Source organism: Myotis myotis, unplaced genomic scaffold (genome assembly GCF_014108235.1).
Source record: "Myotis myotis isolate mMyoMyo1 unplaced genomic scaffold, mMyoMyo1.p scaffold_m19_p_1, whole genome shotgun sequence".
Taxonomy (NCBI): domain Eukaryota; kingdom Metazoa; phylum Chordata; class Mammalia; order Chiroptera; family Vespertilionidae; genus Myotis; species Myotis myotis.
This window is the reverse complement of record NW_023416313.1, coordinates 161,515,189-161,534,502: the sequence shown is the minus strand read 5'-3', so window position 1 is coordinate 161,534,502 and position 19,314 is coordinate 161,515,189. Positions and strand designations below refer to the sequence as shown.

Genomic DNA, 19,314 nt, shown 5'->3' with positions numbered 1-19,314 from the left:
ATCTCTTCCTCATCCTCTTGGCTTTTTTCCCTGCTCTTTTGAAGGCCTTCCCTTTGGTTCGCTGAAGTCATTGTCTTCCTGACATGAAAGGCACTTCAGTGAGCCAAATGTGTAATTATATTAAGTGGAATAATAAAAAAGGAAACCCGAGCCTCCAATGGCGACGAGTTTTCTCCGTGCACTGCAACCTTGGCCACAAGGAGGAAGACCGCTTCCTTCTTCCTCCTCCCTTTCCTTCTGAACCAGGAGTCAGCCTGGGTCACGGGAAAATGGAGTTGGCTGCCCTTAGGACAATGCTCAGAGCTGTGGACAGTGGCCAGGAAAAGGCTGCCCCAGTCCTGGTCCTTCCTGCAGAAGTTGTCTTCACTGCCTGGGTGGGTGCCTGATCTCTCAGGATGGAATAGCCACTGGGCTCTATGTATGCAGTGGAGGGCTTTCTGGGGAGGCTCAGGAGATCCTGGGATGAAAATGTCAAGACCCTGAGGAACAAATGGTATGCGGCCAGTTTCCAACAGGATCTAGGCCAGTTGCTTTCCAAGTTTTTAAAAAATATATTTTTTATTGATTTCAGAGAGGAAGGAAGAGGGAGAGAGAGAAACATCAATGATGAGAATCATTGATCAGCTGCCTCCTGCACGAGCCCCCCACCCCTATTGGAGATCAAGCCTGCAACCAGGGCATATGCCCTTGACCAGAATTGAACCCAGGACCCTTCAGTCCGCAGACCGACGCTCTATCCACTGAGCCAAACCGGCTAGGGTGCTTTCCAGCTTTTTTATTATGGCCCACAATTTACATCACGACTGAGAGCAAACTCGAGTTTTTCCTGGAGGGTACTGTTTGGCAGCATCCCCAGCCTCCACCCACTAGATGCCAGTGGCAGCCTTTCTCCACCTTGTGGCAACAAAAAAATGTCTCCAGACATTGCCACCTGTCCTTCAGAGGACAAAATTTCCCTGGTGGAGAACCACTGACATAAATGAATGTACTGCGAGGGGAAAAAACCTAATAGATTTTTGTTGACAGAAATACAATAAAAATCGCCAGCAAAAATAGCAACGGGAATACAGTCTGAGGATGCATTATCACTAGTACTAAGAGCAAGCAATGATCCCTGAGTGCCAATTCTATACCTGCTGCTACGCTAAGGTCTTTACATGTGAATCTTTACTTAATGCCCATATGAGCCCTATGAGGTAGGAATCCCATTGTCTCCTTTTTCACCCAAGGACACTGATGTCTAGGGACATTAAATGACTCACTTGAGGTCTCACAGCTGAGGTGGTGAGTCTCATTCTCGCACACTGTGCTATGAGAGTTTTTAAACTTTTCACTGAATACCCACACAGTGGCACCCCAGGAAGCAGTAGTCAGTGCCCTCAGACACTGGGAACATGGTTGAGAAGCAAGAAATAAGCTATAAGTAACCCTGAGGCTCCCACCTGTCTAGATTCCTACAGCAAGGACATGCCTGTAGCTGAGGTCCCAGCCTCCAGTTAGCTCATTGATTTAATTCATAAAAAATTCTAATTTGCTCTTTCTTTTATCAGCAGGCTAATAGAGTAACTTATAGAAGACTAGAGGCCCGGTGCACGACATTTGTGCACTCGAGGGGGTGTTCCTCATCCCAGCCTGCACCCTCTTGCAGTCCAGGACCCTTGAGGGATGTCCACCTGCCGGCTTAGGCCCAATTCCCCTGGGGATCGGGCCTAAGCCAGCAGTCAGACATCCCTCTCGAAGTCCAGGGCTCTTACAATCCAGGACCCCTCACTCCTTACTTCCTGCCTGCAGTGGAGGTGGGAGAGGCTCCCGCCACTGCTTCTGCACTCGCCAGCCATGAGCCCAGCTTCTGGCTGAGGGGCACTCCCTCTGTGGGAGCACACTGACTACCAGGGGGCAGCTCCTGCATTGAGTGTCTGCCCCCTGGTGGTCAGTGCATGTCATACTGACCGGTCATTCCACCGTTCAGTCAGTTTGCATAGTAGCCTTTTATTATATAGGACTAGAGGCCCGGTGCATGAAATTTGTGCATGGGGCGGGGGAGGTCCCTTAGCCTGGCCTGCACCCTCTCGCAATCTTGGACCCCTCAGGGGATGTCTGACTGCCCCTAACCACTTGCCTGCGGAATTGGGTCTAAACCGGCAGTCGGACATCCCTCTCAAAATCTGGGACCACTGGCTCCTAACTGCTCGCTTACCTGCCTGCCTCATCACTCCTAACCACTCTGCCTGGCTGCCTGATAACCCCTACCACTCTGCCTGCCAGCATGATTGCCCCTAACCCTATGCCTGCCTGCCTGATTGCTCCTAACTGCTTGCCTGCCTGCCTGATTGCCCCTAACCACTCACCTGCCTGCCTGATTGCCCCTAACTTCTTGCCTGCCTGCGGGATCACCCCTAATGGCCTCTGCCTCGGCCCCTGTCCACAGACCCCCCCCCCCCCCGTCCGACCATGGTTTCATCCAGAAGGTCATCTGGAAGGACATCCAGAATGATGTCCAGAAGGTCATTTGGTTGTCTGGTCTAATTAGCATATTATGCTTTTATTATTATAGATTGTTAACACAAGTGGCAAGGCTAAGTTTCAGTTACCTGGAAACGATTTGTTTTCTGGGACAGAGGTCACCAGGATCATCGTCCTCCCACTCTCAGGCCAGGACCTGCTGAATTCCCCTCTGAAACTGAGCCCTGAAACTAGGGAGCAGGGTGGCAGAAGGCCTAAGATCTGGACAGGAACCTTGCCTAAGTCAGAGCCAGGTGCCACAGAAATGATTGATAAGTGTTGAGGGAGGCTGAGCCCAGGGAACCACGGCTGGGTGGTGACCTTGCCTCCCTCTCTCCCAGTGGCAGCCTTAGAACTCAGGTCCGTGGACCTGCAGAGCTCCAGGAACAACAAGGCTCATCACACGCAGGAGATGGGCCTGAGGCGGCTCATCGTGCGCCGGGGCCAGCCCTTCACGCTCCAACTGCATTTCAACCGACCTTTCCACTGCGGGACCGACCACATCACCTTCGTGGCTGAGACCGGTGGGTTCACCCTCCCCAAGGCAAAGTCCACTTGTCGGGCACCTACCTCTCCTTCCTGAGCCTCCCTTCCTCTCTCCTCCTGGGAGTCCCCAGGACCCCGTTACTGCTCAACACCCTATTCGTGTTGTTAAGAAAAGATGTGGCCAGCTCAGCAAACTGAAGTTGTGATAACAACGACCAACCTTTAAATACACTACAGGCACTGTACTAAACTTCACACACATTAACTTACTTAATCCTCATGACGAAATTTTCAGGTGGGCACTATTATGATCCCATCCTATCTAATAAAAGAGAAACATGGTAATTGGCGTATGACCGCTACCCTTCCCATTGGCTAATCAGTGAGATATGCAAATTAACTGCCAGCCAAGATGGCAGCCGGCAGCCAAGCAGCTTGAAGCTAACATGAGGCTTGCTTGCATCAGTGACGGAGGAAACCAACGTTCCCCACCTGCCTTGCCAGCCTCTGAGCTTGCAGTTTGAAACATTGTTACAAATATAGAAGCTAAACAAAACCCCAGAAACCTGCTTTCAGCCCGCCAGGATCTCAGAGCTTGAGTTGATATAGTGCTTCGATTATAGAACCCAAACAAACCAGATACCTGCTTTCAGCAGCAGAGGCCTCAGAGCTGGAGCCAGAGCTAAAGCTGGCCCAGAATAAAAAAAGAAAAGAAAAAAAGGAGCAGTTGGGAGCTTCAGTCACTGCCAGCCTGAAAACAGCCCTCAGCCCCTCACCCAGACTGGCCAGGCACCCCAGTGGGGACTCCCACCCTGAAGGGTGTGTGACCAGCTGCAAACAGCCATCATCCCCTCACCCAGGCTGGCTAGGCACCCCAGTGGGGACCCCCACCCTGATCCAGGACACCCTTCAGGGTAAACCAGCCGGCCACCACCCATGCACCAGGCCTCCTCTATCCTATATAGTAAAAGGGTAATATGCTTCCCAGCACCGGGATCAGGGGAGCTGAGAGGCCTCCCGGAACCAGGATCAGTGTGACAGGGGGCAGCGCCCAAACCCCCTGATCGCCCTGCAGCTCTGTGTGTGACAGGGGGCGGGGCCACAACCTCCCTATCCACCCTGCTCTGTTCGTGAGGGGAAGGCGCCCGAACCCTCTGATCAGTCCTGCTCTGTGCCTGATAGAGGGGAGCTCCCCAACCCCCTGATCGCCTTGCAGCTCTGTGTGTGACAGGGTGTGGCACCCCAACCCCCTGATCGGACCTGTTCTGTGTGTGATGGGGTAGAGCCATAACCTCCCCATCGGCCCTGCCCTGAGTGTGAGAGTGGCGGCGCCCCAACCCCTTGATCGGCCCTGCTCTGTGGGTGATAGAGTGCGGCGCCCCAAACCCCCCTCCACGGGCTCTGCTCTGTGTGTGATGGGGTAGAGCCATAACCTCCCCATCGGCCCTGCCCTGAGTGTGGCAGTGGTGGTGCCCCAACCCCCTGATCAGCCCTCCTCTGTGGGTGATAGAGGGCGGCGCCCCAACCCCCTAATCCGCCCTGCTCTGTGCGTGACAGGGGGGAGCTCCCCAACCCCCTGATGGGCCCTGCTCTGTGCGTGACAGGGGGCGCTGCCCAACCCCCTGATTGGCCCTGCTCTTTGCGTGACAAGGGGTGGCGCCACAACCTCCCCATCGACCCTGCCTTGAGTGTGACAGGGGGTGGTGCCCCAACCCCTCAATCGGCCCTACCCTGAGCATGACTGAGGATGGCATTGCAACCTCCCAATCCGCCCTGCTCTGTGCATGACAAGGGGCGGCGCCGCAACTCCCCAATCGGCCCTGCTCTGAGCCCAACCAGGGGCTGCACCTAGGGATTGGGCTGCCCTCTGCCACCCGGGAGCAGGCCTAAGCCAGCAGGTCATTATCTCCCGAGGGGTCCCAGACTGCGAGAGGGCACAGGCCGGGCTGAGGGACCCCCCCTCCCCCCTCAGTGCACAAATTTTTGTGCACCGGGCCTCTAGTTTTACAGATAAAAGACTGAGGCCCAAAGATCTTCAGTGGCTTCCCCAAGGACACACAGTGGCAGTAAAAACCTTAAACCAAAAGCCATTAGCAGCAAGTGGTGGGAGAAGGTGAAGGTCACATAGACTTCGAACCTTACCTTGGGGTTGTTCTTTCCTACACAGGACCAGCACCCACGAAGCTGTCAGGAACCCGAGCTACCTTTGGACTCACCCAGGCTCGACAAGGGAATGCCTGGAGTGCTTCTGACTTCACCATTGACTCCAACTCACTCTTTGTCTCCCTTTTCACACCAGCCAGTGCAGTCATTGGTCCCTACACTCTGAAGATAGACATCTCTCAAGGCCAGGGTTACAGCATGACTCACCCAGTGGGGACTTTCATCCTGCTTTTTAACCCTTGGAGTGCAGGTACAGCTTGCTCACAGGTGGTAATGCTAACCTGATCCATTGGGAATGTTCTACCTAGAAAGCCCAGAAGAAAAAAATGCTGAATAGCTATGCAATACATTACCTAGTGCTCACTAAAAATCATCTTTACAAGGAATTTTTAGTGCATGATGAAAATGTTCATGGTGTGATTTTTTTAAAAAATCTTATATTTCCTCAGGAAAAGATAGCACTATTGAGTATCTGTTACATCCTATGGAGAATTTCAATCTTAGGTCACAGTGTTACAAGAGCTTGGTTTTGGTCCCATAAGCTCTCTTTGAAATGTGTGATGTTCAGTGAAATAGATTAGGAGATGGAATACAATGTGATATGTAATTGTATTACACACATGTGCAGAGAAAGAGAGAGAGTGCCCAGAATATACCAAAATGTGTCTCTGAGGAGTGGGAAAGAGCGATTTTCATTGTCTTCTTTCCATCATCAGTGTTTTCCAAATTTCTACAACAAACTTGCTGCTTTTACAATCAGGAAAAGATAATAATTATTTTTTAAAAGTATACATTTTATATATCTGGCATCTAGAAAAACACATTATAGACTTTTAAGGGGTCTGCTCTTGATTTCTGTTGCCATCAACCCATTGCTTCTCCTTTTTCCAGCAAGATACTTTCATTACAATTTTTCATTTTTATTACCCTGTTTTTTTGGTTCGGGGTTTTACCCCCTCTATTACTCTTATGTGTTCAGAGGATGACGTCTACCTGCCCAGTGAAATACTGCTGCGAGAGTATATCATGATGGACTATGGCTTTGTGCACAAGGGTCATGAACAATTCATCACCTCCTGGCCCTGGAACTACGGGCAGGTAACACTACCCTGGGAAGGTGGGCTCACAAAGGCTGCTAACAAAACTCAGGGCGTGCGGTGCTGGACCAATTTCCCATCCGGTGAGGGGGGCAAGGAAGGAAAGGGAGATGCCTTTCCCTCTTAGTTGTTAATATTATGAAACAACTTAAAACATAATCGAAGTGGGCAGGCTACTGTAGTGAACGTTCATGAACCTGCCTCAGTTTCAACAGTGATCAATTTGTGGTGAACCTTGTTTCCTCTATCCCAGGGGTTTGCAAACTATAGCCCACGGGTCAAATGTGGCCCACTGTCTGTTTTCACATGGCCCACGAACGAAGCATGATTTTCACATTTTTAAATTGTCGAAAAATAATTTAAAAATAATATTTTGTGATGTGCAAATTATATGAAGTTTAAACTTCAGTGTCCATAAATACCACTTTATGTATTTATTTATTTATGTTAATCCTCACCCGATGATAATTTTCCATTGATTTTTAGAGAGAGTGGAAGAGAGAGGGAAAGACAGAGAGAAACATCGATGTAAGAGAAACACATTGATTGGTTGCCTCCTCCTGCACGAGCCCTGACCAGGGCCCAGGCCAGGGAGGAGCCTGCAACCAAGGTATGTGTCCTTGACTGGAATCGAACCTGGGACCCTTTGGTCTGCAGGCCGACGCTCTATCCACTGAGCCAAACTGGCTAGGGCATTAAATACCATTGGAACACAGCTATGCTCATTCGTTGAGGTATCATCTGTGGCTCCTTTTGTGCTACGGGGGCAAAGTTACATAGCTGAAACAGAGTCCCTCTCACCTGCAAAGCCTGAAATATTTACTATTTGGTCCTTTACAGAAAAAGTTTGCTGAACCCTGATCTATACTCCTCCCCCTTGCCCCACCTCCCCCAGCAGCTCATCACTGGATTTATTTTGAATCAAATAATAGTTACCATATCATTTAATTCAGTAATACTTCAGAATATAGCTCTAAAAGATGACTTTCTGAAAAACAGAATCCCACAATATATACAAAATGAGCAGCAATTCTTCAATAACATCAAATATCCAGTTAGTGTACAGAGCGGGGGACCTCTGGCTCTGGCCAACTTTTCTGCTCCCAACCACCAACCACAGCTGGTGCAGCTTCTCTCTGTCCACACACCAGGAGGGAAGAGCAGGGGAAGCAGGGAGCCCTATGGAGGAAGATCAGCTTCCCAGTTCTTCAACTGTGACAACCTGTGTAGTTTTTTGGAAACAGACAAATGCCAGTGCATGTTGCAGCCAAAAGGACTGTGACATGTCACAAACACGTGCTAAACGAATACCATGAGCTGCACTGGCTTCTCCCGTGCTGAACCCTCTACCTGATTTAAAGGCTCCCCACATGCCTCTCCCTCTCCTTACAGGTCTTGCCCTGTGTTTATCCATCCGATCTTTTCCCACAAGTCCTCCAGAAATGAGACTCTCCAGGCCCCTGTCCTTGGTACCCGCCATGCTCAAAGACTCCCCTCCTCTCTCCCTGTCTACCTCACCCTTCAAAGCCCACCAGCTCCAATAGCCTTCTCTGATCTCTTCAGCCAATGAGCATCTTTCCTCTCTGAACTCTCTTTGTATTTCCCATCAGCGCCACCCAGGTCAGCGTTGCAGAATTCTCATTTTGATTTATAAGCTCTTCCAGGGCAGAGCCTTGTCTGATATGAAGCCCCACCCCCCTACACACCTACCCTAAAAGTCTGTTATTTCCTTGAAGTTTCAGCATTTTAGACATTTTCAGTCTTTTCTTTTTTTTCTCCCTTGCACTCACTTGGAAGTTTGAAGAGGACATCATAGACATCTGCTTTGAGATCCTGAACAAGAGCCTGTACTTCTTAGAGAACCCATCCAAAGACTACTCACAGCGGAACGACGTGGTGTACATCTGCAGGGTGGTGAGCGCCATGGTAATGACAGAAGCTTCCCCACCCATCTGAGGGCAGTCGGAGCTTGCCCTGGGCATGATGGAGACCCACCCACCTGTCCTTTGCAGATCAACAGCAACGATGACAACGGCGTGCTGCAGGGGAACTGGGGCGAGGACTACTCCCGGGGGGTCAGCCCACTGGAGTGGAATGGCAGCGTGGCCATCCTGCGGCAGTGGTCAGCCAGGGGCGGGCAGCCTGTGAAGTACGGACAGTGCTGGGTCTTTGCAGCTGTCATGTGCACCGGTGAGTGAGGGGAGATAGAAGTGCAGAATCACTTATTTAATCTTCACGATAACCCTTCCAGGTCGGGCTCTGATATCTCTGTTTTCACTTGAGCTGACTGTGGCTGGCCCACAGCCCCTAGCTCAGGAGTGGTGGGCACTCGACTCTTAACCCGCACACTCTGTAGTCTTGAGGAATCCTGCACATCTATGCACGAGGGAGGTTGACCTGCTGCCATCACCCCACAGTGTCCTTGACGGAAATTCTTTCTGCCACCTGCTTAGGTTTCTCAGCTCCCGGTGAGCCTGGAGTCGGGACAGGTTGGGGGAAGCTTGAGGGGCAAGAAGATGGCAGAGTTGGAGGCTCCCAGATATTTTCAGAGACATTCTTGGGGAGCTACCATTAGAGATTTGCTACTTTGGAAACTACCCTGAAGGCGCATTGATGGTCTGTGCATTGTCAGTTATTTACAACCTAGTGTAGGGGTGGGCAAACTTTTTGACTCGAGGGCCACAATGGGTTCTTAAACTGGACCGGAGGGCCGGAACAAAAGCATGGATGGAGTGTTTGTGTGAACTAATATAAATTCAAAGTAAACATCATTACATAAAAGGGTACGGTCTTTTTTTTTTTTTAGTTTTATTCATTTCAAACGGCCGGATCAGGCCCGCGGGCCGTAGTTTGCCCATGGCTGATCTAGTGCAAAGTCATTGCTCAGATTATCTGTAAAGAGGAGGGAAGATGGAGAGTACTGAGGTGCCTGCCTGTCTTCCCCGTGCAAGGCAGGAGCACCTTACACCGTGCTGCCGGCCACTCTGGTGCTCAGCAAACGTTGGCTGAACTCTTGGGCTGACTGTGAGTTAGAGAATGAGGGAGCACAGAATGGACAGAGACAGGGAACAAAGACAAAGTCCCAGGTTTTCCTGAGAGGGGCAGCATAGCTTGGCAGCTATGTGTAGGAGAGGTTTAAATCTGAGTGTTCAAATCAAGTGACCTCGTGTTACTCATCTGTTTTCACTGTAAGATGCTCAGGACGGTGACAGCATTGAGTAGAGTCAAGTTCACCCTGGGGTGGCGAGGCAGGTATCATGGAGGAGGGCTCGGGCCGTTGGACCCTGAGATGAGCAGGAGAAGGTCTAAGTCTGCGTCCTTTCTCCACCTCTGAGCCTGTCACCACTCCCAGGCCCAGGGCCCTGGTCTAGCTCTCCTCCTTGCGAAGGGTCTGTGAAAAGCGCAGGAGCTATGCTGGGAGTGGACAGGTGATTGAAGACAGGTGGTGCTCTTTGGGCTCTTGAATAAATTGAAACAAAAAGATTGGTCACTCTCAATAGTCCGTTTACGTTTCAAAGCGCTGTAATCCTCCGAGTGGCTTCTTCTGAGCAGATGACGGGATAAACCTTCCCTCTCTGGAAGGTCACACCTGGCTCTTGGATTGATTTCATCTGGCCTGGGGCAGGTGTGCAGGTGTGTGTGTGGTGGCGATCATGGTGGTGTACTGCCCACTTCTTGTGACTCGATCTGTGAAATCTTAACTCAACTTTAAGAAGCCTTTGCAGCACTACTTTGATGGCCACAAGAGGATGCTGTTGCCTTAACAAAGATGGCCATTACCTCATGGCATTTGCAGGTTCCCTTTGTCTTAGATATCTTCCCCTTGTCTCTATAAGTCTATCTTTGCTCTTCCATCCATTCTCTGATTTGTTTCTTACCTCCACCAAACCCTTGTCTTTCTGTGGCATTACAGATCCAAAACTTCAGGACGGAGAATCATCTGGCTCAATTCCTCGTTTTGTTTCATACCAGGAGACTAAGGCCTAGATGAGTTAAGCTACTTACCTAAGGCCACACAGCTTCTCTTCTGAAAGTGGCCACGGCACTAAAGTTTTAAACTTTCTTTTCAAATTATAAAATGTTTTAGGTCCTTTGTTTTTAATTTGGGAAGCTGATGACTGGGAAAAGCCCTAAATGATAAATTGAGTTGTTAATTGTTGTTAATGTGACCCTCAAATGATCCCCCCCCCCCCCCCCCCCCCCCGGCAGGAGGAAAACCATCGATAGAACAGGTAGCAGCCAAGTTTGGGGGCTTGGGTGTGGTGCTCTGAGGATGAAGAAGTTACAAGTATGGATCTGCAAGAATCTTTGCCTTCTTTCTCTCCTCCAGCTAGAAAGTTAGAAAGTGTGCCTGGCATACCAGTGATTTGGCTTCCAATGATTCTCCATGCTTTTCTTCTCTTTAGTAATGAGATGCTTAGGTGTTCCAACCCGTGTTGTTTCCAATTTCCGTTCTGCACACAACGTCGATGGGAACTTGACCATAGATACCTACTATGACCGAAATGCAGAAATGCTGTCAACTCAGAAACGGGACAAAGTATGGTAAGGGGCCAACAGATCTCTGCTCTGTCTGCAGGAGGGTAGGGAAACTCTGCTTCTCAACCTGTGGGTCGCGACCCCTTTGGCAGTCAAACAACCCTTTCACAGGGGTCGCCTAAGACCATCATGCATATCAGATATTTACATGACGATTCACAACAGTAGCAACATTACAGTTATGAAGTAGCAGCGAAAATAACTTTATGGTTGGGGGTCACCACAACATGAGGAACTGTGTTTAAAGGGCCAGAAGGTTGAGAACCACTGCCCCTAGCTGGAGGCAGTATGCCCAGTATGTTGTTGCTGATGCTCAGAGAATAAGTTCCCAGCTCAGGAGACTGTTCTGGCTAATTAGGTCATCACATCAAACTCATTTCAGAAACAGAAGCCTATGGGAGAACATTCTGAAGCCGGCAACCAAATGAATGACAGATTGTGCCCCTAAATTCTGAATTCAGAGTCTGCACTCATCTTACTCTTCCTATTTTGGGTCTTTCTGTTTGCACTGCTCTCTGTTTTCCCTGTCAGGGCAAAGCTTAGAAGCGCTACCTGCCTGGTTCCTTCAGTCTCTCTTGACTCCTCCTCCTCCCTGCCTCACTCCCTCTGCTTGTGTGCTGGCACGCATGCAGAGTGTGCTTGTCTAGGCCTTAGTCTCCTGTGTCTCTGGGTGTCCTTTATTTTTGTGTCTTTAGTCTCTTCCTGCTTCCTTTCTCCTCCGCCCTACCCCAAACCTGGTTCTCTTTTCCAGCCGGTTTCCCGGTAAGACCTTTGAGTTGCATTGAGAACTAGCTGCTGTCCCTCTCTGAGCTCCTAGAGGCTGAAACTTCTCGGATTCAAGAAGCAGGAGTGTCTCTGAGAAGATCTGTCGCTCCTGTAGAATTCTGTCTGTGATTCATAGCCTGAATCTAATCATGAGGAAGCACCAGACGAGGCAGAAATGAGGGCCACTCTGGTAAAACAAACCAACACTCTATTTAAATTTCAATGTAATGAAACAGAGGCTGAGGAACTGTTCCAGATTAGAGGAGACAAGGAATACTGGACAACTAACTGCAGTGCGTGATCCTGGACTGGGTGGAAAGAATGCTACACCTGTCATTAGGTCAACTGACAAAACTGAAATATAGACATAAATTAGCTTTTAAAAACACTGTGTCAATATTAAATGTATGAGGTAAGGGAAGATCCCTAGTCTAAGGAAATATACACTGAACTAAAAATTTATATATATATATATATATATATATATATATATATATATATATATACATATATATGTGTGTGTGTGTGTGTGTGTGTGTGTGTGTGTGTGTGTGTATTCCATATCTGTACTGAAAGAAAGGCAATGATAAAGCAAATAGGGCAAAATGTTAACAATCAATGAATTGGATAGATGGGTGTTCTTTGTACTATTTTTGTAACTTCACTGTAAGCTTGAAATTACTTCCAAATAAAAAGTTTTTTTAAAAAAAAAAAATAGGAGAATGAGGATATCAAGCACTCAGTATAGCCTGGGGTCTCAAACCTGGCAAATTTGCTGGAATGTGAGTGCTGGCCGCCTTCTTCCTTTCTGTAGGAATTTCCACGTCTGGAACGAGTGCTGGATGATCCGGAAAGACCTCCCCCCCGGATTCAATGGGTGGCAGGTTCTGGACCCCACACCCCAGCAAACCAGCAGCGGTGAGTGAGGACCATGGTGGAAGGCTTTGTGGAAAGGCCGATCACGTGACAGGACACGTGAGCAAAAGGCCAGAAAGAAGAGGTATTTTCCCCACTTTATCCCCTTCCCAAAGTCAAAGCAGAGACAACTGTGGGTCAGGGGTCTGACTTTGACACTGACAGCTGGGCCACCCAGATAAGCCAGTGGACCTCTCAGTTGCTTCCTCACCTGTAAGGTGGGGAGGAGGATGCTGATTGCTGTTTCACTGGTGGGGGAGGGAGGGGGGTGTTGGGGCTGTGAGGCTCGGCTGAATTAATGGGAACTGGAGAGTGGCCTTCATGCCACTGCCCCTCCCTATCCCATCTCCCTTCTTCCCACAACCCCAACCAGCACCCCCGGTCCAGGCGTCAGCAGCCAGGCTAGCCTGCCACAATGCCTGTTCCCCGCACAGGGCTGTTCTGCTGTGGCCCTGCCTCCGTGAAGGCCATCAGGGAAGGGGAGATCCACCTGCCCTATGACACCCCATTTGTGTATGCGGAGGTAAATGCCGATGAGGTCATTTGGCTCTTTGGGGATGGCCAGGCCCAGGAAATCCTGGCCCATAACACCAGTTCCATCGGGAAGAAAATCAGCACCAAGTTGGTAGGATCAGACCAGCGCCAGGACATCACCAGCTCCTACAAGTACCCAGAAGGTACCCAGGGCCCCGGGGGACTTGGGAGGAAGGTGGTATAACCTCCTTTGTGCTACCTCCCAATGGGAATGGCTCCCACGGCAGGGTTGCTGGGTTTAGCAAATAAAAATACAGGGTGTCCAGTTAAATTTGAATTCCAGATAAATTCAGATAAACAAATATTTTATTAGGATAAGTATGTCCCAAATAGTACATGTGCAATTCTTATACTAAAAATTATTTGTTGTTTATCAGAATTTCAAATTTAATTGAAAGGCCTTGATGTTACCTGGCAAATGTATCCTAGAGTCACATCACAGACTCCTTCTGTCATGGCAGTGGAGGTGGCAACAAGGGGAGAGGTAGATGCACAAGGAGGGAAAGGGCTCCGGGGCCTGTAGAAGGGAGGGAGTAGATGTCCTCATGGAGAAGGCTCCCAGAGTAGAGTCAGGCCACCTGAATACTATTCAAGGGCTTGCTATGTTCTAGCTGGGTAAGTTTGGACACCTTCTTACTATCCCCTTGCCTCTACTTTCCCATCTGTGAAATGGGTTAACAGTATTTCAGAGGGCTGATGTGAGGGTTAAGTGAGTTAATACCCAGAAACTACTTGGAATAGTGCCTCTGGTGCGCAGTAAATGTTCTAGAGAAGTCCAGTTTGGGGTAGTTGGGGTTAAGACTGAATGCTGAATAGCCCATAGTGGGGGCAAGAGCTGAAGCTTTAAAAGGCTTGAGCATAAAAGGCTTATTCTCTCCCCCCAGCATCCTTACTTCTAAAATACTGGGTATCCCCCCAAAATGTATACACACACTTTGAATAATTATAAATACAGTGCTTATTAAAATACATTTCATTTTCAAAATTGATCTATCAGTTATTGAAGTGTGTATACATATTGGGGGGATATCCTGTATTTTAGAAGTGAGGATCCTGGAGGGAGAGAGAAACCTCTGGGTTTGATGATGATGATAGTGATGACAGCGTCAATATTGATGGCAAAGAACAACTCATTTAACCCAAAGTTTTGGCAACTCTATGAAGTAAGGAGGTAGCCCCAGGTTACAGATGACAGGACTGAGCACTGAGAGATTAAAGGCCTATGATGGAGGAAGGATTTAAACCCAGCGCCAAGCAACACCAATCCCCATGTTCTCAGCCATGATGCTGTGCTGCCTCCCATGCAGCTCTTCCTGTGGTTAGGGATTCAGGAGGGGAGCTGTGAGTTGTCCGGTGCTTGTTGTGCCCTCAACCTCTCCCACTGATGTCTTTCCTGTCTCTTCCTTCTTCCAGGATCTCCCGAGGAGCGCTCTGTGTTCATGAAGGCTTCCCGGAAAATGCTGGGCTCCAGGAGGGCCTCTTCCCCCTTCCTGGATCTGCTGGGGTCCGAGGGCTTCCGGGATCAGCCAGCACTGCTGCGGCTTCACCTGACCAGGACCCCTGAGTGGGGCCAGGACCTGCTGCTGACGCTGCATGCCAAGAGGGTGCCACACAGAGCCCACCCCCGGGGGCCCCTCAGACTGGAGGTGCGCTTCTGCGCCCAGGCCCTGCTGCACAAGGGTGGAACCCGGCAGCCCCTCTGGAGGCAAATAGTGCACTTGAACCTGGACTTTGGGGAGGGTGAGTATGAGGCAGGCCTGGAAAGTTATCTACAGGACGGAGGGGAACTTTGGGGCCATGAACAAAGCTGGGCTGGACCAGCCAGATCACAGAGACCTCATATCCCCCGCATACGTACACACCTCTGATGCCATCCCACCAGGAGACACCTAGCAGTGACCTCTGGGTGCAGTAGGGGCAGGGTAAGCCTGCTCTCTGTCTCCCTTACATACATACGCACAGACGCTTTCATACCCATCTAGACTCACACACAGTTCCTCCTCCCCCCTCTTTCTGAGACCCGTTCCCTAGACCAGTGGTCGGCAAACCGCGGCTCGCGAGCCACATGCAGCTCTTTGGCCCCTTGAGTGTGGCTCTTCCACAAAATACCACGTGCGGGCACGCATGTACAGTGCGATTGAAACTTCACGGCCCATGTGCAGAAGTCGGTTTTCGGAAAGGAGATAGATAAAACAAGAATACAAGAAGAGTGTGGATGGGAGAGCTGGAAGGGGTCGACCTCAGCGAACGTACCTCAATCAGATTGAGGACGTTTTTAGCAAAGGCCAGCTTAGGAGTACCCTAATTAAGTTAATAACGATGTACCTACCTATATAGTTTAAGGTTAAAAAATTTGGCTCTCAAAAGAAATTTCAATCGTTGTACTGTTGATATTTGGCTCTGTTGACTGAGTTTGCCGACCACTGCCCTAGGCTCAAGGTGTCTTTCATCTGTGCTTAGAGATACAGTGGCCGCTCTTGCTACCCTACAACAACTACAGAAACAAGCTGACCGATGAAAAGCTGATTCGCGTGTCTGGCATCGCGGAGGTGGAGGGGACCGGGAGGTCCATACTGGTCCTGAAAGATATCTCTCTGGAGCCTCCCCACTTATCTATTGAGGTAAGGCATCTGGACACAGACGGGACCCAGGGGCTCTCTGACTCACCCAACCCGGGGGCTGGGGGGACAGCAGCGAACGAGACACAGTCACTGTCTTGACACCAAATGGATGATCAAAGCGCCGTATGGTGTGAGAAGCGCAGTTCTGTGCTCTGTTCAAGCGCACGAAGGCTTCCGAGAGGAGGCGACGTTTTACAGAAGATGCAAATGGAATGTAGGCTATAGGAAGACGCTACACAGAGATAGAGACAAAGGCATTCTAAGTGAGGAAGTAGCTTTGCAGAGGCAGAGACAAGAAAGGCAAAGTCTGGGAGATGGAGTGGAGGAGAGAGATTTGAGAGAGACCACAAGTTAAATTCTAAAGGCGACTGCTGATAAGATGGGGGTGACAAGGAAGAGGGGAGCAAATGAAAGATGAGCCTCAGATTTCAAGTTCAGAGGCTTGAGTGGCTAGAGAGGCCATTGGACGGGGAAGGAATACAGGTGATGGAAGGATACACCTGTATCCACTTCCTGTTACCAGGACTTCCTTCCCCTGAAGCTCCTTTGCCCACCTTCCCCTCCTGCTCTGGAAAACATCCCCTCAGCCTAGTCCAGTGATGGCGAACCTTTTGAGCTCGGCGTGTCAGCATTTTGGAAAACCCTAACTTAACTCTGGTGCTGTGTCACATATAGAAATTTTTTGATATTTGCAACCATAGTAAAACAAAGATTTATATTTTTGATATTTATTTTATATATTTAAATGCCATTTAACAAAGAAAAATCAACCAAAAAAAATGAGTTCGCGTGTCACCTCTGACACACGTGTCATAGGTTTGCCATCACTGGCCTAGTCCCAACCTGGCTTTGCACCTGGTGGCTTCCCAGCAGCACACCCAAGCCCCACTGAAAACGAGAACTGAGTGACTCCATGTCAGAAACCACCTGGCCGCCTGATGGTTTTCACCTAGGCATGCTGCCCGGCAAGTGATGTCAGGCGGCCTCCACAAACGGGGGGCAGGATCACAAGAGCAGGCAGCCTGGTGCCTAGGTGAGAGCCTGCCCCTTACCTGAAGCCTGGCGACAGCAGGATCCGATGCCAGTTGGCTATTACATGGTCCCCATAGGTAAGGGACCTGGGGATGATGTGTGTGCCTATGCTGGGTTCCTGTTCCTTTTACCTGTTCTACTTTGACACCCTCATCAGCATACAAGGGACATGTTTCTTTTTAACACAGCATTCCTCTAGCCACCGCCAGCTGGTTGGAGCTGGCACTTACACTGAAAGCTAACTGCCATCCGGAACTAGATGGTAGAGAGGGAAATACGATTTCAACTTGGTGCCAATTTCTGATTGATGGTGGCTTCTTTCTAAGACAGGCCAGGGTGTGTGTTAACCTTGGATACTCTCATCTCATATTCTTTGCTCCCAACTGCAGTGTCTTAGCTCTAAATAAACAGCGACTGGTGGTCAACAGAGGGATGGGGGAGTGAGGTTACTGAATTGGAATGCAGAAATGAGGTCAGTTGCCCACAATATCCCCGTCCTCTCTCCACACAGGTGTCTGAGAGGGCTGAGGTGGGCAAGCCACTGAGAGTCCACATCACCCTCACCAACACCCGGACGGTGGCTCTGAGTCACTGCACGATGGTGCTGGAGGGAAGTGGCCTCATCCACGGGCAGGTGTCAAATGAGTAAGTGCCATCGTCTGATAAGAGGTTCCTCGTGGGGTCACAGGATGGCCCTCAGCCTCCTGGATGGTGCCTCTGTGCACCCATAACCCCCCCCCCCCGCCCCCCACTCCCCAGGGAAGGTTGTCTCTGTGCTGTCGGGGAGGTGGAAAGTGCTTGCCGACCAAGGCGGGTGACCAGGTTACCCACTGCAGTCACTCCTCAATGCTCTAACAAGCTCTTTTTTGCTTTCAGCCTTGGGACTCTGGTGGCAGGACACACCATCCAAATCCAACTGGACCTCTACCCCTTCAAAGCTGGACCCCGCCAGCTACAAGTCCTCATCAGCAGCAACGAAGTCAAGGAGATCAAGGGTTATAAGGACGTCTTCGTAGCAGCAGCCAGGCCTTCCTGACACGCCCACATCCCCCCAGGAATGCTCCCTACCCTGATCCAATTTCCTGATGCCCTCCTAGTACCCCCAATCCCTCCCCAGGTCCCACCCTGTTCTCCTGATGCCTCCCTGCACCCTCAGCCCCTCCTCAAGACCACCCCTCCCCTTCTGACACCCTCCCTGGCCCCTTGCAGTCATTCCCCTGCCCCCATGACCTCCCGGTCCCCTCCCTGTCCCACCCGACTCCTGATGGGGTAGTGTCATCTGTGCTCCTTCTCTCTCCTCTTCCCTGACTGCCTGGGGGCATATGAAGCTCCTTTATAACCGCTGTGCATCTTGGAAGTAGACAATAAAGACGTCTTTGATTGATCACTGGTGTTCTTGCTTCTGAGCTAATAAGCTACTTATTGCTACCAGCCTGTCCTCTTGGCTGCCTGCTGTGTGGTCAGGCCCTCCCTGCCCTTTTTGTCTTCTCTCTCCTCCTTTAAGGGATCATGCACAGAATACACCCAACACGAACCCTCGAACTCAGCCTCTCTGGAATCAAGGAAATTGTCAGCCTGCAGGCAGAGGTAGAGAAGCTCTGAGGAGAACAGTGGCTGCAGTGTTACGGGGCCTGGACAGAAGCTGCCCAGCGGGACTTCTCTGCTGCTGGCCTGAGAGCACAAGGACAGCTGGGCAGGGCCACTCAGGGCGGCCCCAGGATGGATGGCTGCTCCCCAAAACAGGCCCTCACTTTCCCTGACCCCCATCTTCCCCTCTCCGTCCCTCACCCACTTACTCCCCCTAATCTTTTATCCTCTCCTAGTCACCCCAGCTGGCCCCAGCATCTCTTTCTTTCCACTGTTTTTGTTATTTTAAGGACAGGGAGTCGCTCCTTTCTATTTTCTTCCTGTGGCACTCAAGAGCATTTGTGCTCATTCCAGATAATTTGGAAAGAACAGAAAAGGGGAAAAGAATAGTCACTGATTTCTTCTCCATCCCAGAAGAAATCTCTGCTCGCATTTTGCCATATATTTTCTGGTCTCTTTTCCCCTTCATTGTGTGCATGTGCTTTTCTTTTCTTTCTTTCTTTTTTTAATTTTTGTTTGTTTTGTTAATCCTCACCTGAAGATATCTTTTCCATTGATTTTTAGAGATACTGGAAGGGAGGGGGGAAAGAGAGAGAGAAACATCGATGTGAGAGAGACACATTCACTGGTTGCCTCCTGCATGCGCCCTGACTGGGGCTGGAAATCAAACCTATGATACAGGTACATGGCCTTGACCGGGAATCGAACCCAAGACCCTTCAGTGCCTGGGCCAATGCTCTATCCACTGAGCAACAGTGGCCAGGGCTGTGCTTTTCTTAATTGTTGTCAATATTACAGATGTTCCCCATTTCTCTCGCCCTTTGCCCCCCTTCACCTAGCCCACCCCAGGCCTTGACCACGCTGTGTCCATGGGCTATGCATAGATGGGTGCATGCTCTTTGGTTAATTTCCTCCTGTCCCTCCACCTCTGAGATCTGTCAGTCTATTTCATGCATCCATGTCTCTGGATCTATTTTGTTCATCAGTGTATTTTGTTCATTAGATTCCACATGTAAGTGAAATCATGTAATATTTATCATTCTCTAACTGGCTTATTTCACTTACCATATTAA

The 19,314-nt window shown here is 49.9% G+C and overlaps 1 protein-coding gene and 1 non-coding gene across 2 annotated transcripts; one reads left to right on the top strand and one right to left on the bottom strand.

Moving 5' to 3' along the window:
• The first annotated feature begins 269 nt into the window (after positions 1-269).
• Positions 270-18,006, top strand: TGM7 (transglutaminase 7). The gene is made up of 14 exons (XM_036348301.1): positions 270-374; positions 2,555-2,756; positions 2,844-3,026; positions 5,156-5,401; positions 6,131-6,249; positions 8,046-8,174; positions 8,261-8,438; positions 10,655-10,793; positions 12,367-12,470; positions 12,902-13,144; positions 14,415-14,741; positions 15,462-15,622; positions 17,166-17,299; positions 17,531-18,006. Exons 1-14 carry the CDS (start codon positions 270-272, stop codon positions 17,688-17,690), a joined length of 2,430 nt encoding a protein of 809 aa, XP_036204194.1. The 3' UTR covers positions 17,691-18,006.
• LOC118661872 lies at positions 5,585-5,708 on the bottom strand. The gene has a single exon (XR_004969510.1). It is a non-coding gene; the product is annotated as a small nucleolar RNA SNORA25 (small nucleolar RNA).
• Positions 18,007-19,314: the final 1,308 nt, after the last annotated feature.

What these genes read in the sequence shown, in the direction of transcription:
- TGM7 (XM_036348301.1), top strand. Translation starts at nt 270, where the DNA reads ATGGAGTTGGCTGCCCTTAGGACAATGCTCAGAGCTGTGGACAGTGGC. An exon ending in AAGTTGTCTTCACTGCCTGG is followed by an intron (nt 375 to 2,554) that starts GTGGGTGCCTGA and finishes TTATTATTATAG; the next exon opens with ATTGTTAACACAAGTGGCAA. An exon ending in ACCCCAGCAAACCAGCAGCG is followed by an intron (nt 12,471 to 12,901) that starts GTGAGTGAGGAC and finishes TTCCCCGCACAG; the next exon opens with GGCTGTTCTGCTGTGGCCCT.